This window comes from Mytilus californianus, unplaced genomic scaffold, assembly GCF_021869535.1.
Source record: "Mytilus californianus isolate M0D057914Y unplaced genomic scaffold, xbMytCali1.0.p SCAF_1, whole genome shotgun sequence".
Classification (NCBI taxonomy): Eukaryota; Metazoa; Mollusca; class Bivalvia; order Mytilida; family Mytilidae; genus Mytilus; species Mytilus californianus.
Genome location: NW_026262581.1, coordinates 126,228,421 through 126,253,979, shown reverse-complemented (window position 1 = coordinate 126,253,979; position 25,559 = coordinate 126,228,421). Strand labels below are relative to the sequence as shown.

General features: G+C 30.5%; 1 protein-coding gene across 4 annotated transcripts; it reads left to right on the top strand.

Moving 5' to 3' along the window:
- The first annotated feature begins 351 nt into the window (after positions 1 to 351).
- Positions 352 to 23,132, top strand: LOC127733318 (protein FAM110B-like). 4 transcript variants are annotated; one of them, XM_052242706.1, is made up of 5 exons: positions 352 to 409; positions 9,382 to 9,571; positions 13,099 to 13,222; positions 18,536 to 19,361; positions 21,363 to 23,132. In XM_052242706.1, the coding sequence occupies exons 2-4, from the start codon at positions 9,421 to 9,423 to the stop codon at positions 19,359 to 19,361; spliced, it is 1,101 nt and encodes a 366-aa protein (XP_052098666.1). In that variant the 5' UTR covers positions 352 to 409; positions 9,382 to 9,420; the 3' UTR covers positions 21,363 to 23,132. The 4 variants fall into 4 exon arrangements, with proteins under 4 accessions (XP_052098666.1, XP_052098660.1, XP_052098664.1 ...); XM_052242700.1 differs by having other exon boundaries at positions 374 to 421; XM_052242704.1 differs by having other exon boundaries at positions 408 to 523.
- The last annotated feature ends 2,427 nt before the right edge of the window (positions 23,133 to 25,559 follow it).

The window sequence follows — 25,559 nt, the reverse complement described above, 5'->3', positions numbered from 1 at the left end:
TTTGTTAATTGGATTAATTTAAATCTTGATAGAATACACAACATCCTACATAAATATGTAAGTCTATTGTCCAAAAAATTTTAAATTGTCATCAGTTTTACATTGTTTAAATGATTGTTGTACTTGACTAATATTTATTGTTTTTACATTCATAGCATTGACCTGTTAAGGAATTTCAAGGTAACAAGTACATTAATGTTAATTAAATTTTAAAAAAGTATATGGTTTGTAATTTATTTTTATCATTATGATATATTGCTGTTCTTAAAGTTTCTGATTTGAACCAAACTTTCATTCACACAAGAATTACACGCCATATGTAAGTAGGTGTACTGTTTCTATATATAGACTGGGGAAGACCCTCAGGTAGATAAACATGTGAGGACAGGTGTTTAGTCATCTATTACAGGTAATTAGGCAGGTAAATCACTATACACATACCTTTATTTACTTTTCAGACCTATAGGAATTATGATGTTTATAGTTTATACAAGGTGAAGTTTTTACTGAAGACTAAATTAAGGTAATAATATTTTTATTCTCAATCTATATTTGTTGTTACTGTTACACACATTGAATTGCCAAATTAAAAACATGTCCATAGAGTAAAAAACAGGAAGTACGCAATTTAACAAGATTATTACACCTGTAAAGTGTAAACTTTCACATGTTTTGAATACTTTTTGTGGGTTTAAAACACATAATTGTCTGTATGTAACTGATTTTTTTCAAAAAGCCTTTGGAAAAGAAAACTTTATAAATTGTTGTGCTAAAAGCTTTAACAAATAAAACCAGATGTCATGAATTTTATTAAGACGAATGATGGTTTTATTACTTTAAAATTGGATCTTAACATTAGCCACATCTGTCATTTTTTTGGCACAATAGTAAATGGATTCATTAGGTATGTTCAGTTATTACTTTTAAGGTTCAACTATTTCTTAATCCAAATGATTAAATGTTTACGAGTGTAAGGCTCATGAAGTGCAGCACAATGTCATTATATTTCTGCATTTTGGAAATAAGGAATCTTGACCAGAGGCAGATTTAGGGGGGAGGTGGTGGTGTAAGGGTGCCCACCACCACCCATATGGAGCTTTATATATGGTTAATACATAGACTTTTTATAGTTCTACTCCTTACGTTGCCTAGTGTGGTGGCCCCGGGGCCCCTTTTTCAAAATCCTGGATCCGCATTTGTTGACAATTTAGTTGGAAAGAAGGGAGAATTTATCTAGTAATTTAATGTAATTTTTTAGAGTTTTTTTTTGTATTGTCAGGTTGCTGCCCTATTGACATATAACCCACATATCTGTAAAAATATTTTTTGGTGTTCAAGTGGAGACAGCCACACTGGGGCATTACATCCTGAAATGTGTCACATTACATTGTGACAATCTGTATTTATCTATAAGAGAGCATGATTAAAGTCAAGTAACATAGGTATGATATACATGTTTAGGTGTATGTAATATCAGTTGTTGTTTAAAGTTTGCTGTTGTTTATGGGTGTAAGAAAAGATAGCCATGATATGATTACATGTAACACAAAGTGAAAAGTTTCATGTAATCCTTTGATGTCCAGGTGAAGCTATTTACCTATCTTTACACCTGATCAATTCAGGTGCTAATAACATTGTAACTACATGTGTTAATGTATGAAAACCTTTTTGTGTCCACCCTCAGGCTGAATGTTAGCTAGTACTGGGTAGATTTGGTTGTGTGAAGTGGTTGTATATATTTACATGTAATGATTCAGACAAGAGGTGCATGCAGAAGCAAGCAATGATTAGAAATTAAAGTACCTAATATCCCCCCTTTTTTATGGGAGGTTGTATTCTTAAGCTTTTCCTTATCAGCCTGTTGTTACATGTGTTCCTGTTTTTAGGGTTGTATATGCATCAGCCTTATCTGTTGTTACATGTGTTCCTGTTTTTAGGGTTGTATGTGTACCAGCCTTATCTGTTGTTACATGTGTTCCAGTTTTTAGGGTTGTATATGTATCAGCTTTATCTGTTGTTACATGTGTTCCTGTTTTTTAGGGTTGTATGTGCATCAGCCTTATCTGTTGTTACATGTGTTCCTTTTTTAAGGTTGTATGTGTACCAGCCTTATCTGTTGTTACATGTGTTCCTGTTTTAAGGTTGTATGTGTATCAGCTTTATCTGTTGTTACATGCGTTCCTGTTTTAAGGTTGTATGTGTACCAGCCTTATCTGTTGTTACATGTGTTCCTGTTTTAAGGTTGTATGTGTATCAGCTTTATCTGTTGTTACATGTGTTCCTGTTTTAAGGTTGTATGTGTACCAGCCTTATCTGTTGTTACATGTGTTCCTGTTTTTAGGGTTGTATGTGTACCAGCCTTATCCTGTTTATGCTTTCCTTAATTAGTTTTAAATTGGTTTATAGACAGCTTCATTGCTATATATACATAACAATAAATTACCTTTTAATTTAATCAAATGTAGCTTAAATCAAAAAGGTCAGTATGCTTAGTTTGTATGTTTAACAACAACTTTTAAAATGTATCTAGATGTAGTTTTTCCATATATGCTCTCTATGAAGAGAGTTTTGTTATAGAACTTGAGCATACTTGAAAGGGAACGTGACATGTTTGTTTTGCATTCATCCCATGATTATGTTGGACTGCCTGCAAAAAAAGTCGAAATGAGTCTGCATCATTGAAGATATTCCTAATCACTATTTGTCTGCCATTCCTAGATATCACAGATATTCAAATATACTGGAGGTCACAAAAGAAATCGATGCCAATGCAAAATATATTGTAGTATGAAGTTCAGGTGCGGATTCAGACAGGGGCTTAAATTGCAGCCAATTTTTGTCAAAACATATTTAACAAATTTAGCTTTAATCAAAAAGGTGTACACGAAGCATCCGTTTAATGTCTTTATTCTGACCAGAAGTGGCTGTGAATTTATACATCCTGCACAACTTAACCGACACCCCACTTTGGCAAGGGTTTTACTGCCAGTCGGAAGACCAAGAGTGACTATATTTCTATTCCCCAGTCATCCTTTGGGTAAAGTTGTATTATATCAGCAAATAAAAACACAGATTTGTGACTACTTTGGTTTTATTGCCATATTTGAATGTTTGAATCTGCCTGACTATGACAGTCATATTAGCCTTGAAGAACTCTTCTGTTCAATCATTTGATTAAGCTTTGTCTTTCATTTCATTCATCAATAGTATGGTTGGATTCGGGTGAAGCATAGTGGACATGTGCCCCTGAAATTGGGAAAAAAAATATCATTTTTGAAAACTATTAGTTTCCATAAAATTAACATTGAAAAAGAATAAAGTCTTGCTCTGCTTCTTGATATTGATAAGGTCAGACCCCAATCCTCAAATCCCAGATTCACCTCTGAATGATGGTTTTAAAAACAGAAGTTCTAACAAAAGCAGTGCCTTAATAGTTCATTCCTCTGAAATATATTATGTGTTAACAGTTTAACGTAAGTTTTTACTGACCAGCAGTCTGGGAAATTCATGTAACTACAAAATATGCTTACAGAAGAGATTTATTTCTTCTAAACATGTCTAAATTTAATCATGACTTTTTAAATGGAAGTTAATATTCACTGAAGAATTGAGTGAATAACTGTTTGTGTTCCCATATTAGTCTTATTGTTAATTTAGTAAAACTTTAAATACAGCAGTTCACACTCAACATTTAATACTATTATGTGTATTTTATTGAACAAAGAAGGAAATTTGAAATATCATTCTCTTTAATCTGTATTAGCTTTGTTTTGCTACCTGATCAAGATACCTATTTTATCACCTGAATACAGGTAACATATTCTAGTATAACATCCAGATTGTCTGTAAAAGCATTTTTTTTTTACATTTGTACTTTGTTCTATTAAATAACATAAACTACAATTGAATTTTGAAGATTTACAGAAGTTGTTTTTTCAGAGTTATGGGACCTACATGGTTTTAGAATTTGACTGTTAAAAGCATATCTCATGATAGCTCAAGTTTGTTGAACTGTTGTATAGAAATATTACCCAATGTTAAGGCACATAAACATAACTTTTTTTAGAAGTTTTGATGATTTTTTTATTAATTTTCATTTAAAAAAATATATTGTCAAAATATGTGCAATTGAAAAAAAATATCTTGTGGACATTCAAATTAAGCTGATCTAGCTAACCCACAAAATTTTATTACAGTGTATACAACCTCAAAAGCTATCTCCCTTTCAATTTTTTGCTATTTCAAATTTGATGTTTTAAAATTATAGGAATGAAATGGTCGAAAGAAGTGGGCTATGTACCAGTACTCCTGTCACAACTGTTTATGAAGCAGTGTTATTTTTTTTAATCATTAGCTGAGTTGTATTGTAGTTGAACTTGGCTTAAAATATGATAAATGCCATCAGGACATCCTGGCATCCGTCTTATGGGTGGCAAGACAATTATCTTTGAGCCATATATACAATGTCTTTATCATACTTGGTTAGATAATGCCTGAATGGGTTAAGAAGACCCCTTTTGATTTTGAGGATGTAAGTCAAAGGCCAACAGCAGCAATTGATAGACTGAAATTAGGGAAAAACTTAAGTTAATGGATGATATCTTTTGAAGCATAAGTCCAACCATTACCAAACATACCATGGAAATGCCCCTTGGAAAGAACAAGGCTCTTAATGGTTTTTTTTGGATTAGGACATACATGTAGGTCAAGGTCACATTATACCTATGAATAGCCCATAAATAATGGCTGTATCCACTTAAAACATTAATCAACTTCAATTTTTGGAATTCTGTATAGGAAATGTCAGGAAATATAGGAAAAACAAATAAAATTTCAAATATTTTACTTAAAAGAAATATTCTTTTAGTTAGGGGTGTCAGTGCTAAAAAAACCTATTTGAACCTTTCCTGAAGTTTATGTGCCTGTGCCAAGTCAGGAAACTAATGGTTGTCTTTACATTATAATGTTTTTTGTCACTGAGGGGATGTGGTGGTGATGGCAGACCTTTGAAAGACTTGGAGTAATTAAGAGCTTGATAACTTGTGTTGACACTTGTCTATTACTGACCTGTAATGAACTTTGATTTGATTTTGTCATTGGGTTACTGTCTCATTGACATACTAGTATCTCCAATGTATACTTTTATTCATATGGGAAAAATATTCATGAATTTTCTCTTACTAGATGGCTGTTCTTATAAAAAAACTAACAGAAAGGAAGTTCTTTGATATTTTGTTGGGCCTGCTAGAATCTTTGTTTAAGAACAATTCTTATGATTTGGTAGAAGGTATACATGATTTACTGATACTTGTTCAGATTACATTTAAAAAACTGCAGCTAAATGTAAAATTATGTATAATAAAAGTTTGGTTCATCTAGGATTTCGTTCCTGTTATGAAATGGTAGATAATTTGACACAGATTATAAATGACAATAATTACATCTTAAAAGGTTTGATGGTAACATGATTTTAAGGTTGTTATAACATAATGACAGAATAAGGAAATTACTTGTACAAAGTCATTATGACAAGGATATTAAAATTTTGAAAGTGGTATAGTTAAATAGAAATAGAAATGATTTATGTGAAGAGTGAAGACCTTGGTACTGTCATAGCCAGGTGAACTTACAAATTAAATTACATCTCCTCAAACTCAAGGTATTTATTTATCCTTTTGGATTGTGATAATTTATGGCTTATTTCAGGACCTGAGCTTGGTCAGGATAGTTTATATATTTTTGTCAATAGTTTATTTCAGGCAGGCTTGCATCTTTTCTTTAAGCACTTATGTATAGATAGCAATTTTACACAATATTGGGTAGCTGCCTATATAAAAAAAGAGTAGCTGAAAGTTGATTGTGGTTGTTTTTTCTCTTTAACTAAAAGGTTTATCACTGACTTAATAACTTTATTTAATGACTTTGTAATCTGCTTAATTTACTGAGATTAAGTATATCTTGGGGTAAGGATAATCAGTGTTATAAACCTGTAAAACTTTGCATCAATATTGATAAATATATGAACTTTTAGGCCACTTTATATTTAAAAGTCCAAAATATGGCCAGATTTTATTTGTTCTTGGTAAATGAAATCTTCGGTTTATTCTGGCCTGGTGTGTAAATTAAGTATGTCTCTGAGGAAGATAAAATAAATTTGAATAAGATTATGGGCTTAATTTGGGATTTGTAATCTTAAGATTGTTTTGGGTAATTATTTGCTGTGTTAATACACCATTTATAACCTAGACCATTACCCAGTAATGACATGGACTTTAAATACTATGTTGCATTATGTATTGATGAGATAATGGTATAATTATGTCCTGATGTGTATGGAGGGGACATTTTTATTGACCAAGAATTACAATGTCTCATGGTTTATTGTAAAGTGATGGTTAATTGATGGAAGATGACCAATAATTGATTTTGTGACTCAGTATACCTGTTACAGGTAATCTTTGATGTCTCAGGTGGTGAACTACATGTATGTGGGAATTCCTTAAGTCAGATTAGAAACCAGGAAATCGGCTGTAGACTTATCATGATTCATTTTATAAATTAGGATTATTGATAGCAGGTATCCCATAGGAGCAGGTATAATTTTAAATCTTTTTACATGTACTGTCTACTGAATAAGTTTGATAATGTCTAATCTTATTATGTTTCCTTCCTTTGGGCTGATGTGATTTATTGTTGTGATAAACTCATGGAAAACTTTTGTTGACAATAAAACCATATTATTTGAAATCATTTGCTTAAGAAGACAGAAACAGGACTTTTAGAAAATTTAGCTTTCCATTTAAGCATTTCATACAAGATAACTTATAATTGTCTTTGTAAGTTAAGTCCATGTAATTATTCTGTAATTGGTTATGTTGTAAGGAGTGTTACATATTAACACAGCAAAATAATTACCCAAACAATCTTAAAATGTAATTCACTTTCATTTTTAATAAGAAATTGATTAGATTATAAGTAACATTTATATAGTTCATATAATAAAAACTAGAGTTAATAAAATCACTTTATAACATTATTTGAATGATCAAAAGTGATATGTATTTAAGTGAAGTAATTTGATTCATGTGCATAGAATTTCTTGTGACAATGGAAATAACTGGCACCATATATGTTAATAGATATTGATTATGTCATGAAATGAAAAGATCTATAATCTTTCACATATTTTTATGCTCATAAATTGAGATTTTTTTTTATATTAACTTAAAATCTTTACAAAAGTAGTAAATGAATGTTTTTTGGAAATTTGATATTTATTTCATTCCAAGTGAACTTTCTGTATGCATACCCTGTAAATGAGTTATGTCTGAACCAATTCTATTTTTTGAAGTAAAAAGTTAAACCCAAGTCAATATCTTTTGTAGTTAGTAAAACTTTCAATATGACACACATTTTTTAACAGTACAATAAGCAGATTGATTATTTGATTATGCTGTTTAACGTCCAAAATTACCAGGCAAATATGAGATGTATATTCAGGACAATAAAACACCACACAGTAGTACACACCCGTTGAATATGGATGATTTAGGGTACTGTATACCATTATCTGACCATCTGGTGGTCCTTCAACACTTCTGTTTTTTATCCAGCCTGCGACGAGTGAACCGGCAGGCAGGCATAAACTAACTACTTGAAAGCTTTAAAATATTTCAGAAGGTAGATGCTTCATACTTTGTATATAGATGCCTTATAATATGAAGTTTCCGTCTGTCATATGTCCATTGTCCTTGACCTCATTTTCATGGTTGAGTGAATACTTGATTTTTTTGTAATGTTAATTTCTCTCTTATTATGAGTTATAGGATAACTTTATTTGGTAAGTGCGTACCTTGCAAGGTCCTCATGTCTGTCAGACATTTTTCACTTGACATAGACCTCATTTCATGGATCAATTAACAAGGTTAAGTTTTCGTGGTCAAGTCCATATCTCAGATACTATAAGCAATAGGTCTACTATATTTGGTGTATGGAATGATGGTAAGGTGTATACGTTTGTCTGGCAAGTATCATCTGACCTTGACCTCATTTTCATGCTTCATTGGTCAATGTTAAGTTTTCCTGGTTAATAGAAAACAAAGGATATGAGGTATCCATCACTGACACAAAATCAGTACATTCAAGTTTGTTTTTTAGATACTATAAGCAAAAGGTCAACTATATTTGAAGCATGAAATGATTTTAAGGTGTACATGTCTGTCTGGCATGATTCATCTGACCTTGACCTCATTTTCATGGTTCATTGGTCAATGCAAAGTTTTCATGGTTTGGTCTGTTTCTTGTATACTATAAGCAATAGGTCAACTATTTTCAGTGTATGGAATGATTGTAAGGTGTACATGTATTTCTGGCTTGGTTTATCTGACCTTGACCTCATTTTCTTGGATCATGTTTATGTTTATGTTATAATTGTAGTAAAACTTTATATTTGGGACATGAAAATCAATGGTTAGAAAAGCAGGCTAGACATTTTAGTGTGTACACTCTTGTTCTTTAAAGAGTAACTGGACTTTAATTGACAGATTTAAGTAAATTTTTCACATGTTGTACCATAACTTTAGTTTGCTAGGATAAGTTTACTGGAAACTACATAATTGTTTGAATTGGTGAACATAACACACAGTTCCATTTAAAAAAAATTTGATATGTCATTCCAGAGTTATTTGACAGTTTTTAAATATCATGCACTAGCTCTCAGTATGCTTGGATCAAATTACTACAAAACTAAACACTGTTGTTAAGATTGGTGAATGTAGACTTGCTTTTGATTTAAAAAAAATTTCTGAGTCAACAGTTATATTTGATGCAATATTTATATGCCTGAGGATATCTTCTGATTAAATGCCTTCTTAATATTCCAATTTATTTTTGCAACAATTTCAATATGCAATAAAGTGCAACTGCTTATTTTTATTGATACCCAAGCATGCTTCTATAGAAAAAAGTTGTAATAGCCTCTAATAATAAATGAATAGTTTGTAGCTGTAGTTTAAGCAGCCATAAATCAATCAATCAGTCTACATTAACCTTTGTGCAAATATTTCCCCCTCATTACTACAATGTCCCATGAATGAAATAATAAATACACAAAGTCATATCCTTAGGTTAGTAATACCATATCAATCATCAGGATCATTTCTATGATTATTTTAGATGTGTATTGTTGCCTTTAGGTTTATCTCTGTAGATCTGTCTTATTGATAGCTTAGAGGTTAACAAATATCTATTACTAAAATCATAAGACTTAGTTTTTTTTAACTTTGCAGATGAATAGGAAAGAATATTTTGAATTTGTTGTCCTCAAGTATACAGTTAAACTACTGGAAAACATTACACTACTATCTTTTTTTTTTCTTCCAGAATGACCAGTATTTATAAACCATCAAGACAGTGGCTGTGATGTCTGAATTATTGTGTGTCAAGGTGGTAGAACAGATTTCAAAGCTTATCATGTCTATAGCTATCACCTCTATCAGCAACACTCCTGACAAAATCATCAACAAAGGAGCAGATTTCTTTAGAAGGAATTCCAGTAACAGAGGACTATTTGGTAAGGGACATCATATTTTAATCTATTAAAGCTATATGGTTGATGAATCCAGCTCTAGCAAAATATTTGACATGAAAGAGGCTTATTTTTTCCTGAAGAATGCTAGTTATAAAGGAGTTTTTATTAAAGAAACTATACTCTTATTCTTTTTAATGTTTTTCATGTGCAATGATAATCCAGCATTTGAATCAATAATGAAGCTGAATCAATAATGAAGTAAAAAACCAGCTGTGTTTTAGTTGTAATAATTAGTATAATTCTTAAATTATAATAGAAGCAAAACATAAATTTCTGCTTGATCAGACTGATGATATAACCTTTAATCTTTTCATTCAAGTTAATATCTTACTAAAGTTGATAGTTTGGCAGGCATAACTATTTTAAATGGATATACTCTCAAATTTCAGACTTTACAAAAATCATATTGCAATGAAATCTCTGTACATAAAAAAACTGTTAAAATCATTGTTTATTTAACAGTGGATCGTTAAGACAGGGAGCACCTGTTATTTGTTCAACAGGAAATAAAATGTTTTGTTAATATGAGAAGTGAATATATTTGGCATCTGTTTTATTGCCAGGTGTCTGACAGAAATCAAACTGATATCACTTTTGCTGTACATTTTTTACATGTCAGTGGTTTTTAAGATGAGAAGATAATCTAATACCAATCAATCTTTAGTAAATGATGATAGTTTAAACATTCATTAGATTACTTAATAATTACCAGTAATTAAGACTTTGTTCGTAAAATTAAAAAAAGAGTGTGAGTTGTCTCCCTTACAGCTGAAAATTTTATGCGAACAGTCATAAAATGTATGTTCTAAACCTCTGCTCAATTGTCCAATGTATAGTGAGGGACTAGACTATGAGAGGATTCACTGTACTATCCACATGTCTTTATTTTAATGAAAAACTGCTGTATGCAGAATATTATATATTGATATATTTTGTGTCAATATTTGATTCTTAAAAAGTTTGTTAAAGTGTTGAGGTTTAATGTTTGTTGCTTGTGAACTTTTTATTATTAAATATAAAGCTCTTGGAAATTTCTGAGGTGTATATAACTCTGTAGCAATCAAACTAATTCGTCAACCAGTACAAATTTACAATAAAGCAAGTATTGCCTATTGGTTTTGACAAGACAATCTACCCAGGTATTTAGGGCATTATTTATCTCCAATTTTAAATCAATTTAAAAATAAATGGATATTTATATACTCCAATATTTCATCCATTCAAAAAATCAAGTAAACATTTGACTGTCTTTCTTTTTCTATTTGTCTTTTTGTTGCTTTTTGTATTAAAATATTAATAACATTGCTGAAACTACTACATGTACTCTAATTATATTGATTTTTTTTTCGTTGAAATCTTTTCTGAAAGTTTGAATTTGACTCTTAAACTCTTAAACTATAATCTGATATACATATTTACCCTTCCTTTAAAGAAGAACTGGTTGACTGCCATAAATATGAGGAAGAGCAATGCTAAGAAATAAATACACATTTAAGAATGTTTATTAATATTCATCACAGCAATTGATTTTTGTTAAGTTGGTACTAAGATTGAAATATAGACACTAAAGTAATATCAACATTTTGTAAACCAATAATTGCTTGAAAAATAAAAAGGGAATCCTCTTTTATCATTTCTCCCCATTGTTGTAAATTAAACCAGTAGTGTAGTACTTTCCTATATCAAATTATGATTTTAAAGAATTTCAGAAAAGAGCTATATATTGGAAATAGAAGTGTTCACATACATGTATTAGAAACACCCATGGAGACTTTAGCCAGAATCTCATATACAATAAATATTATGGTTAATGCAAAAGGATAGATTTCAATAATTTAGAAGGTTGTCTTTCACAATTTTATTTTATGTTATGGAAAAACATGATAAATGCAGGATTTCCAATAACAATTAATAACATCTTGGTGTAAGTAAATATATAATTAACGTTTACAATACAACCGAAATATTAAGGGATTAATCATTCCACTGTTATGTTTCACTATGAAATGAAGTTTGAATATCTGATGAGTAATATATTTGTCTCTTGGGCCTCTTGTTTGTAAATCATGTATAATTTAATAAATAGAATTCAAATGATCTTCATGACCCGAGAGAAAAATACAAAGAGGCTTATTGGATATTCTGTGAATATAAATTAACTATCAAGCTGATAAAGTAAATTAATGCTGTCTTGAAGAAAATTGTGATGAGCTTTCATAGCTAGTCTAGACACACATGTTTTCAGTGTATAATATGAATATATACCTATAGTTAATTAATATGGTATGGTTATGGATTTTCTTATAGCAAGGTAGGACTTTATTAAATTACATAGGGAAGCAAGCAAATGTTTTAGAATTAATGTTTAATTGTAGATGTAGATGGCTTTTGTTTATGATAATCATGATCTTTAATGTAAAAACAGACAGAGTCATATTTTTCCTATTTCTTAGTGAGATGATGATGAAATACATAAAAAATCATGGAATAGTTACTTAACTTATGTATGGGGAATCGTATTGTTTATCTGCTTGGTGAATTATTATTGTCAAAGAGAAATTCCATGAAAGGGAATATATAAGTTATTTTTTGTCCTTGCATAAAGTTCTTCTCTCTATTCATATCAAGTAAACCTTAGTCTATAATCCAAATAAAAGTTTAAGTTCATCATTTTCATTGTGAAACTGAGTGAATGTTATAATATTCTGCAAAGGTTTAAAGACAATAATTACCACATAATTAACGGAACAAATGTCAAGAATTTAAAAAAATGTTCTATCAAAATTTCTTTTTAAAATTCTCAAAATGGCTAGTTGGAAAGGATTCCCACTCAACTACTTCAAGTTAACAAAATTTATAAATCTAAACACAAAATCTGTGAAGATTTACTTTACTTGAAGTTTAGTTTGATTGATATTGTACAGTACAGCTGTTCTGGTTGATGTAAAGTTCCCTCATTATACAGATTAATACAGATTTAACCAGATTAAACCTATTGACTTATTGTCATTGTTACTATCGAATGATCAGTTATTCACATCCAATGCAATTTATTGTGTAAATTGTAAAATTAGATTATTTTTTGGGCTACATGTAATTTGTATTCTGTCAAAAGCCACCCAAAAGTATGACTGATTGAATAGTCCTACTTCTTCTTATATTACTGAAATCTAAATGCAGTTTAAATTTCAAGTGAAGAGGAAAATGAATCGAATTGGCTTTTTATAAGTGGAAACAGCAGATTTAATGTAAAGTTTTGTACCATAGTGATGGTTTGTATCTTGATTGATTTAATACAGATTTTAACTAATTGTTTTTTATTGAAGTTTTATTCTTGTTTGACGCTGAAGTGTAAAGGTCTTTGTAAAAAGTAAAAATTTCATTATTACTGACAATTTCCTACTGCAAGGAATAAAATTGAGTTTCACAATGTCTAATAATATACCATACTCTGTTAATCACATCTATAAAAGTGCAACAATGATGTAATATTGTATTTTGTTTTTAAGATCGAAGAAGAAAAAGTGCTGTTGAATTATTAGAAGCTTCCAAAGGAGAATATGTGAAGAGTGTTAGTGTTCTGAAACAGAAACAGGAACTAAAACACCCAGAAAACCTTCATGTCAGTACCAGGTTAGTATACAAAGGTTCCTGTCTATAGAGACCGGTCACTCAAACACAAATAAAACCTTCATGTCAGTACCAGGTTAGTATACAGAGGTTCCTGTCTATAGAGACAGGTCACTCCAACACCAATAAAACCTTCTTGTCATGACCAGGTTAGTATACAGAGGTTCCTCACAGTCTCTAGAGACCGGTCCCTCAAACACCAATAAAATCTTCATGTCAGTACCAGGTTAAATATACAAAGGTTCCTGTCTATAGGGACTGGTCCCTCAATCACTAATAAAATTTTCCTGTTAGTACCAGGTGAGTATACAGAGGTACCTGCCTACAGAAAATTTGGTGAATTGCTTATATCTATTGAAATAAGCTCCCTTTTGTATTTTATAAAGTTCTGATATGACATTGCAGAGTTGTGGAACTTTATTAGTTGAAAAATTGTCGAAAACTTCCAGTTGGTGACGGGCATATCATGCACTCATGGCGCAGCTCTTTTTTGTGTTTTGGTTGTTTTTCTAATACTGTATGCAGTAGGTCAACTATATTTGGTGTATGAAAATATTTTACGATGTACCTGTCAGTCTGGCAGGTTTTATTTGACCTTGGCCTCGTTTTTACGGTTCATTGCTCAATGTTAAGTTTTTGTGTCTTGGTTTGTTTTTCTTAAACTATAAGCGATAGATCAACTATATTTGAAGCATGGAATGATTGCAAGGTGTACATGTCTGTCTGGCAGGGTTCATCTGACCTTGATTTCATCTTCAAGGTTCATTGGTCACCATAAAGTTTTCATGGTTTGGTCTGTTTCTTGTATACTATACTATAAGCAATAGGTCAACTATATTTGGTGTATGGAATGATTGTAAGGTGTACATGTATTTCTGGCTTTGTTTATCCGACCTTTACCTCATTTTCTTTTATCATGTAAAGTTTATGTGATACTTGTAGTAAACCTATATTTAGGACTATCAACATAAAATCAATGGTCAGTAAAGTAGGTAAGACATTTCTGCGTGTTTTCTCTTGTGTACGAATCTGAATGCATAACTGTACAGTTAAACTGATATTTTTAATTTGGTTCAGTCTGGATCATAATATTAATTAGTCTGAGGAATCTGTAAGCTTGATTCAATCAAATTAGTCAGAAGTACTTTTGATTCCATATAGGTTTGTTTAATCATTAATAGACTATATGCAAACCTGTAGTCATTGTGATGCTTAATCTCTAGAGTAGTCTTGCAGTGTTTAGTATAACCCCAATATGATACTATAACAATAATGGGTGTCTAATGTGATTTTGATAAAAAATAAATACATAGAATTTGTGGTTGCAACTAAGTTTGAAAATTGTTTGTATAATTAAAAGAATGGACAACTCTTTAAAAGCTTTTAAAAACATGAATGGGGACATTTTCCGAGTCTGTGCTGACACCATTTATTATAAAAGACAGTAAGGTCACTCCAAATTGAATACTTGTTCTGTGGACTCTAATGTACAAAAATCTTAGTGAGCAAAATTTTTATTTCTGATTTTTTTTCGGTAATGAATATTTTAGCATGGGAAACTTGAAATTTAGTGAAAGGGAAGGCATATTTTAACTTTTTAACAGTTTTTTGTTTTCAGGTTCTGTTTTCAAGAGCAAGAAATAATCTTTTAATACAAAATGAATTGTAGCTTCTGTGAATTGTATGATGAGCGATGACATTTTAAAAATGATATTGCCGATTTCATTTCAATGGAGAAACTCTTCAGGGAATGGCTGAAATTTTTTTCAAGGTTTGCTAAATTTTATGGCGAGTGAATCAGATGATCTATGAATAATTTGGCGTCGCCTTACATGCTATTTTAAATAGGTGGATGATTATTTAGGACTTCAAGAAAATAAAAGTAAAAAATTTGGTTTGGTGCTTTTTCATAAATAAGAAATGTCAGTCTTTCTAATTAACTTATACCTACCATCCTCTTTAGACAGAATTCTATAAACTAAATGTCATCTCACAGCAGTATCCATCATTTATTACCCATTACATAGATGATTCTGTAAACTTACCTCTGTCTTTATAATGTCATTAAGTTACTGCAAGGAATGGGGCTCTTGAGGGACAAGGGTAAGTGACATAAAACTTTTATCAATAAATTGATTTGATTTAAGAAGATTTTAGAAATGTCTTTATAGAATCAGGCCACCATGTATACTTTTCATATTTATTTGGATCTTTGATCAGTTTAAATAATTTATGATTTGTCTCCGCTCGATGTTTGTCAAATAAATGATTTGTTCATTAGTTACTTGATTAAACCTGGACCAAATCTGACATTTTAAATTTTGAAGTACTAAACAAAGGGTTGGTTTCAACTAAAAATATTTCTAAGGTTTGATGTCCCTAAACAGCTTTGAAGTTCCTCTCAATAGTTTTGATTAACTTCAAGGAAATTATTAGACATATTCATATGAACCAAGAATCTACTAAGCACAGCTAGGTAAAAATCAAATTTGATGAACTTCTGTTATTACAGAGTCATGAGAAAGATGGACAGATCAAGTTTGAATATTGACTTCTCATTTTCATTTTGCAAATTGCTCAGTTTGCCAAACACTGTCAACTATTGGCAAGCATGGTGGCAAATCACACATGCCTATATTTACGGTAGAATCATGTGCCTTAATTCCATATTTAATTTGACAGCATCATAACCTGAATTGTATACTGTGAGAGGTTAGATGCTTAAATTTCAACTGATATGAATTAGTATCCAAATTGGTACTTATTACATCTTCATCATTTGGTGTCTGGTGGATTAGTTGTCTCATTAGTAATCATACCACATCTCCTTATTTATAAATTTATACATGGTAAAAGATGATTGACAATACAACAGGTTCAGGGTTGATTACATATAAACTATTGTTCAACACTTATTGTATTTAAAAGTCTTAGGTGTAACTAATTATAAATGGGTTTTACTGCTTTTTTTACCAGAATGATCATTGACTGAATACATAAATCTTTTGACAAAACTAGTTAGTTCATAACCAGTCATATTTAAAGAAGTCTTAACACAAATGTATATATATATATGCATAAGTCCTGGGTGTAACTAACTATAAATGGGTTTTACCAGAATGATCAGAGACTGAATATTGAAATGCATAATTCTTTTGACAAAACTATTTAAAAAGATAGTTCATTACCAGTCATATAATTACAGAAGTCTTTATTCAAATGTATACATAATTATATACATGTTGGCAGCATGAAATTATCATTACATAAATGCTTTCTGTATCTACCAGATCACTGAGTTAAGTAGAAAATTAAAGGCATGTTAGTCTAAAGAATACATCAATCTGAAAGTAATCTCGTTACATTTTAGCCACTAATTACTATTGTCATTTACTAAAACATAGACGAGGGATTACGTCAGGTCTTTAAGCTGCTGACTAGGCTTTAGTATGGAACCAATAAGACAGAATTGCTGGATATTGATTTGAAATTTTCACAAAATAATGTTAGACACAATAGTGTTACAAGGGATATCTAGGTTTGCTTGGAAATGTACCCAGCTCGATGCATATTCAATCAATATACTATGTGATGTCTGGGTGTAGTTTGAAATTTATTGCCGTAAAGTATGGATATTTTTAAATTAAAGATTGAAAACTGTAAGTACATATATATAAGGCTTCATTAAACATAATAAAATGGATTTTTACTGTCATTTAGATCTATGGAATTTTTGTTTGATTGTCTCAGAAATTAATTGTTAGAAGTTGAAAAAGAAGTTTTATGCTCCTGTATTGTCATTCTATGGTAATATTTGTTTTCTTGAATTACATAATAATGAAAATTTATAAGTCTTATTTCTACAGTTTATAGCAGACTAAAAAAACATTGTCTCAAATAAAACTTTGGATCAACGTGTATTTTAGAACAATTATAATGGTAGAAATATCAAAGAGGTTTTGAATTAATTCGGATATATGATGGGCTGGATTCTCACATTTTAGACTTCAGTCAAGTTAGTTAAGTTTTCACATATCTTAGGACCCATGATGACATGTTGGTTTTTGAGTATTTGTGAATCATCACCTTAATTTTAGATTTGATAAACTCAGGTTGATTTTGTATTATTAAAATTCTTAGTAGCAAACTTTTTCACATGTTTTTCAGCACTTTAGATCTGTGTCTTGTAGACACATCATTAAAGTAACAGATAGAAATGTTAATGCTTTGCACATTAGTTAAACAAGGATTTAGGTGGGACATGATTGCCTGGATTCCCACATTTTAAACTTCAGAGAATTAAGTTAGGTTTTCACTTATCTTTAAAATCTATGTTGCCATGTCAGTTTTGGAGTATTTGTGTAATCATTCCTTCATTTTACATTTGATAAACTGGATTTGATTTTTCATTGTAGTAACTTTTTCATGTGTTTATCAGCAGTTGGCATCTGTGTCTTGTAGACACATCATTAAAGTAATGAATAGAAATGTTAATTGCAAATTGCACAGACATAGATTGATTCTTAAGTGGCCACCCATTTAGAAATGTAGAAACAATAATGTGACCATTTCAAAACTGATAATAATCATAGCAAATTCCTGAGTTGTAGGGACTTGTACAGAGATAAATGATATAAAATTTATCTTTGGTGAATTTCTTGCTTATGTAAAGATACAATATTTAATCAAGTTCTTATGAAGTTCTTATTAAGTTGTTTTTATGTTGCAGTTAAATATCAGGTATAATTGCTGTCTTTTGAGGGTTGCTGTATTTGTAATTATAAACCATATCTCCTTCTTTTGTTTTTGGTTTCACTGCACAATAGATTTTAGGATGATGTGTTATTCAACTGAACTAATGCATCAATATCTTAACAGTTTACAAAACATTAACAGCTTTACAGAAAGAAGTTATAATAAAGTATTCTGAAGTACATTATCTGTTTAACATGATAGATAAATGGGACGATATTGTGTTTTATTTATTTGCAGGATTCAGATATCTCATTAACAGTTAAAATGTTTCTAAGAGATAATGTAAGATATTGTAATCTCTCAGATCAGAGAACATCTAATGGTCATGTCCTAAACTGTTTAGCCTATTCCCAACATAGAGAGATATTCAACTAAAAGTATCAAATGAAAAAAACATGTTAAAACAGAAATTATGTAATCTGATTCTCTGTCTATGAAGTTACTTATATTTGCTGAGTCAGTTTACCATGATGTATATTGATTTCTTACAAATATCAAATGTTAGATTTGTTGTAATTAATGATACTTTTACATTTAATCAATTTTTTATCTCTTTTTCAGACCGAAAAGTATTGTATTGGGTGCTGAACCAAGGTCCAAATCAGATCTAGGATTGTCACCATCAGATAATAGTCCAAAATCATCATTAGAGGACCAATCAACTGAGAATGATATAAAGTCATCAAATAGTTTGTCAGAAAATAGAGATTCACCTGTTACACAGGAATTATGTAGAAAAGTGTCACTGGGAAAATTGTCTGGCAACATGGCCGCATCACCACAATCTACAGAATCAAAAGTTACAGAATTAGACAAACGAAAACCACTATCAAAATCAAAAGATTTCCTGTCACCAAATGCATTTCAATCACTTAGTACTTCAGTGACTGTTTTAGTGGAAAAGCGTTGTAATGCTGCAACCGACAAATCAGCCAATGAAAATAAAGAGATGGTGGTCAGAAGAAAAAAGAAACCATTGCATCGCTCTCAGTCTGATCTTAGTGGACGATGGTCTAGAAACAGTTCAGATTATTCTGATTTGAGTTCACGAGTTTCAAGAACTAGCACTGAGGTGGAACGATTTTTCAATGAAATGGGACTTGAAAGTAGTATATTGGAAAGAATGCGTCATAAGTTTCAGATCATGCATGTGAATGATGAGGAATTATTTGAAAGTATTAGTTCTATAGACTCTGCAGAGAGGAGTACATGTAGTGAGGCCTCAATAGGGGATAAAGAAAAAGACAAAGAATTGAAGGAAAGAAATTCTGTTCAGACTTCTATAGTTGAGAAAAACGCAAGAATTATCAAGTGGTTATGTAATGTGAAGAAAGCACGAACAAATCCAAGATGTGAGGCACAATCTCCACAAACAAAGAAAGAATAGGTACGGTAGTGTGTGGGATACTAATGGTTATCATGTTTTGTAAGATATTTACATATAAGATAATTAACGTTATATCTAATGTCTAGATAAATTGAACAGGAGTATAGGTATTTGGATCAATTTAAATTCAAATTTTAAAATCAAAAGATATTTGATTTTTCATTCTTTTTGGCCACCAAAAGGAACCCTCTTCTTATACATGTATCTAGTGAAATCTTAAGTCATAATAAATTGATTTGATCAGTATCGTTCTAACTCATATATGTTAGGATGTTATGTCCTGGTGTGCATTATATATGTTATTCCTGGTCTTTAATAGCTACAAGCATTTTCTAATATTCCGATTGGTATTTTTTCAAATTTCTTCTATCCTGAAACAAAATACCAAACCTTTTCAATTTTTAACTGGATTTTCGAAGTAAAAATCGGTTATTGATTTGGGGATGTACGGTGGGCGGTCGGTCAGGCTTGGGCGGCTGCCAAACAGTGTCCGTTCATTTACATGAAAACGCTTTAAAGAAATTTTTTCAAATGTTGTTTCCTGTGACTAAATGAAGGTCAAGTTCAATTTTCACGATGTTAGCTTTTCTCATTGTTGAGTTACAGCCCTTTCTCAAGAATTCAATTTTTGATGAATTACTCAATTTCTGTACAAAGGGAAATAACTAATTTTTTAAAAGATTTTTAATAAGAATATTTATTTTAGACCCTGTATAAAGATTCATTCAAATGCTGATGGCAGCAATAAATTATGCATGAAACATACATCATAGATTGCAGAACTGTCATAAGTCAGACTTTTGCATGTTTACCTATCCTTTCATGATAAGCTATCTATAATTAACTCTGATCAAAAAGATTGAAATCTTCATAACAACAAAAATAATTCAATTGATGAATAGTAGATATAAAAAGAAATTACCATGCGTCTTCAATCAGCTGTCTCTTCATCTTTAATTTATCTCTGTGATCTTAATCATCTGATTCTGATTTAGATACAGAAACAAATGGAACTAGAGTCAGTCACTCAGATACATTTAGAAAGTTCTAATTATTTGATTAGTTACTGCTATTCTGAATAGTGTGATGATATAAAATAAGGGGAATTATTACCAATGAAATAACTATCCACCAGAGACCAAATGACTTAGAGGTTTGCTACAATAGGTCAATGTACGGCCTTTAAATATGAGAAAAACCCATAATACAAAGCAAGCTATAACAGGCCTTGACATAACAAAATGTAAAAGGATTCAAATGAGAAAACCAACTGCCTGATTTACGTACAAAACAAAAAACGAAAAAAAAAACAATTATCATATATAGTAACAAACAACAACCGCTGAATTACAGGCTCCTGACTTATGATGTTGGTCAAATCTTGGTTCAGAATTGCTCAAATAGAACCCGATATTATTTCATCATAATCAAGCTGTTCTTCCAAAGCAGTTTTGATTTTGAAAAGTTTTAAAGTTTGAATAGTTCATGTTACAGTCTCATGAGATATTCATATTCATGTACATATATAAGAATAAGGAGATGTGGTATGATTGCCAATGAGACAACTATCCACCCTAGTTCAAATGAAGTGGAAGTAAGCAATTATAGGCAACTGTACGACCTTCAACAATGAGAAAAACACATACCGTATAGTTGGCTTTAAAAGGCCCTGACATGAAAAATATGAAAGAATTATATTGAGATAACTATCGCCCTAATTTATAACAAAACAATTTATGAAAAACAAATATGACAGACATTAACCAATGACAACCACTGAAATACATGCTCCTGACTTGGGACAGACCCATACAGAATAAAGCGGAGTTAAACTAGTTTGCTGGCACCAAACCCTCCCCTTAACCTGGGACAGAGGTGTAACAGCACAACATATGAACAAACTATAAAAATCAGTTGAAAAAGGCTATCTGCAAGAGTTATCCGATTGAATTATATTCCATATACATTAAAAGAAATGTTACATTTATCTTATCATTGCAGTTTGTTGTGACAGTAAAGACAAAACCAATCAAATAATACAACTAACAAGTCTTTCATATAAACCATATTATTGATGTGATGATCATTGTTTATAGTGCTCCGTTTGTTACCTATACGTTTAAGTACATGCAATGTAAATCGATTTAATATCAGTTTTTTTTTCTGAAAATAGTTTATTATGGGAACAAATACATATGTTTTAAGAACATTTGTAGGTGTCACTTTATTTGATAGTCAAACATTCTGCATATATTTACTAGTTCCATGTATTGGTCTACTTTGAAGAAGCAATCATATTAAATTCCTGAAATCCTCCATATCTCATTTAACAAATAATTGTGTTCATATCATGTTGTTTCTATAATGTTTTTATGCCAAAGTCATCAACTACATTTTAGAATTTCAATTTTATTTCCTAAAAAAAGCCAAAAAAATCATGATATTTTGTTCTGTATTGCATTACAATGGAGAAGCTTTTTGATAGTAAATTTATTATAAATTTTTGAGTGACAAATATTGGTTTATCAGGTTTAAATTCATGACATTTAAGAACAATTTCTGTTCTGCTCACAAGGAAAATGGTGGAAACATTCATCCAGCTTATGAATAAATTTAAATTTTCAATTTTAACATGTCACTATCACCAGTTAGTTCCATTCCGATTAAAAATAATCAAACATTAAGCAGCATTAAAAGGGGAATAATTCAATCATGAATGTACATATCAGAAAATAAAAATTGATATACAATCAGTGGAAATAAAACTCTGTGTTGTTTTCATCTAACACTTTAAATGTTTTTAGAATCATAGTTATGAGGTTCCATTTGAGTCATTTTGCTGTCAATTTTTATAAAATTTGTAAGGAAAATCCTTAGGATCCCATCAGTAACTCTTTGAAAAGACAATGTAATTTAAGAAAAGATAATACCATACAAACACAAATTCCAATGGTTAGCCATATTTTTTAATTTGAACCTTGACATTTTTATATTCATAAAATGACTAATACCAGGTTATAACCTATGGTATTCATATCTTATTTGGAAACAATGAATGTTTATGATAATATAGTCAGTTTTGTTATCTTTAGAAGGAACTTGATTAAGCAATAAAATTAAATATTCAAATTCGGAGCCCAAAAAAATGAAATAGAAATTTCTCATAAAATTATTGCAGTAAATTATGTATTGATATGCAAGACTTAGAATACTTTAAAAGTCATTGGATTATTTTAAAGCCAGAATCTAAAGTCCCAAGCGTAAATTCATTGTTAATTCAAGTTAATGTGAAGTCATTGATTGAATTTCCATTATACAGTATATATATATCAGTCTTAATATTTGGTTTCAAGAATGTGAAAATATGACTGAGAAAACATGAGATTCAGATGATGTTGACGATGAAATGGTCTCCAGTGAAACAAAATATTTAAAATGCATGTACATATGATAACACCTATTGGCAATAAAATTGTTTTGTAGATTTTTGTTTACCATAAACAGGAATTAATTTATAAATGTTTAAGTTCATGTATTTAATACCTGATTTTGTTTTTAAGAACATCACAAAGATGTAAAATATCATTCACTGTGATTCTAATTTGGACATTGTGCCTTGAGTAATGTTGAGTTTATAAATACAATTCTATTTGATGTTACCCAATAATTGTGTATTTGTCAGCATTATTGTTTTGTTTGTATGGTGTAAAGCAAAATATTCTGTTTCTTATATTGCATATTTTTTTAAATAAACATTATGAATATTTGATAGTCATTTCTTGTGTTTTTTGTCTCAAAACACTTAGTGAATACCACTAGCATATGCTACATTGTATAAATCATCATACCTGAGGTAAAGCATCTAAGGGAAATAATTACTGATGGGTGTATCAGTGTAAGTGATGATGAAACAACCAAATCACAATTTTCAACAGTGAAGAAAAAAGATACAAAATTCTTTTATGAATGTGAAAATCCAAATATGTATGGTAAACAGTTGATACACACCACAAAGACAATAGAAACTGTGCTACAGTTGATAGAGAAATATTTTTTATATGAGTGGAAAAGAGTGAAAAGATAACAAGGGGCACTCAAAAACCATAAGTTGAAGAAAAACTGACAACACCATGGTCGAAAGAAAGAAAAAAAATTGAAAAACAACAGTCCACAAAACACTACACCGACAACTATGACCCCACAAATAACTGGATGAACACAGGTGCTGCACTAGAGACGCCTGAAGTGTTACTCCTGTTTTTTAAGAATTGAAAATCAAGAAAATTAGTAATGTTTCATTAGCAGATAAGATAAGACTTAAAAGAGTATTAGAGAAATATCAATGGATAGAGTAAGGAATATGTCATTTATTTTTTTTATTTGTTACGGAATAAGCGTTATACAGTTTTTGTCTGATTTTGAATATTTAGTTTTTTATGCTATCTTCACATCATGATTTATTTCCTTTTCTTACAAGGAAAATGAAAATCAATGGGATATTACAGGACTGAGACACAAACCCCCCACAATTACTTTCTAAGAAATGTTAATAAGTTAGATTTGCTTGTTTTTGTACTTTGAGAATTTGGTGTTGTTGACAGATCATTGGTGGTGTTTGTTAAATTTATTCACAACTTGTTTTAGACTTTTAAAAATGATGGGTGATTTAGAGCTTGACAGATGGTATACACTTTTGAAGATTTAATGTTAACTTAAGATGTCTTTTATGGTGTTTAAAATGTGGCGTTAGGATGCTGTCCTATTCACAATACAACATAATCATATCTACTTTTATTCATATGTTTCTTTATTAAAAAATAATCGGTAAATACTCCAGCCAATATATTTAAAAGAAGTATGTCTTCTTAGAGCCTCAGGTCTATTATTAATCCTCTCTAATAATTAATTTTTAATATTACAAAATAGGGGAAAATATGGTTTGAAATTGAGAAAAAAAAACTCTCATAAAAAATTTTGTGAATAAAGTGTTTAGTTGTTATGAAACACAAGAATGATAAGAAATATGTTTATGTATAACGTACACAAAAATAAGTAAAAAGGCTAAAAACAATGGCAGCAGAAAGGATCTATGGAAAAATTGTTATCTGCAGGGTTTTGTGCCGACAGAAGTGGGGTGTAAATTCCATGGTCACACCCCATTTAGGATGGTCACTCTGAGATTCCTAGTAATCAGTCTTACAAGTGTGAAGGTTTGAAATTGTCTGTTTAGTTTGTCCTTTGGTCTTTAATGAATAGTTGTCTCATTCCAGGCAATCTTACCCAAATCTCCTTATTTACAAGCAGGACTATGACTGTCAATCCCTAATTTTTTCATGTAAATTGTTCTGATTGCTTTTCCTTACAGGTGGCCAGGGTATAGAGATATTGAGCTTTTGGAATAATTTTATATGCATCGAACTTGATCTGGTATTTTTAGCTCACCTGGCCTAAAAGATATTCTCCTCTGAAACCATATAATTGGACCAATTTCAACCAAACTTTAGCTGAATGATCCTTAGAGTATATTGTATAAAATATGTGTTTTTTATTCTTGCCCGTCAAAAAACATGTCTGCCATGGCTAACAATAGAACATAGGGATAATATGCCGTTTTTGGTTTACATCTCAAAAACTAAAGCAGTTAGAGTAAATCTGATATTGATAAAAATTATTATCAGCAGGTCAAGGTCTATATGGCATATATCTCAAAACTTAAAGATGTTAGAGTAAATCTGGCAGAGTAGAAATGGTAGGAAGGTCAAGGTTTATCTCTTACAGATTTTTCAGAAAAATCTGATGACCAAAGTTGGAGTTATTGCCCCTGAAATATAAAATTTTGGCAAATTTCACATTTTTTGGTAATCATCTTGAAAAATATAACAGATATAGAGAAATTTTGAATAGTAAAAAAAGACCAGAACAATAAGATTTACAAATAAGTCAACTTGGCAGAAATTGAAAACTAATTATACTGAGGTCTCATGTTTTGCTTTTTTTGCAAAAACAATAAAAGATAGAGAAATTGGAAAAAAACAAGTGTTCAGCAAAGTAAGATTTACAAATAAGTCAACATGGCAAAAAATTGTCAACAGAATCTTTTTAGAGGTTATTGTCCCTGAATGACCATTTAAAGAAAAATCGTTTATTGATTTGGGAGGCGGGCTGGCGGGCGGGCGGGCATTTGCCAAACATGAAAAC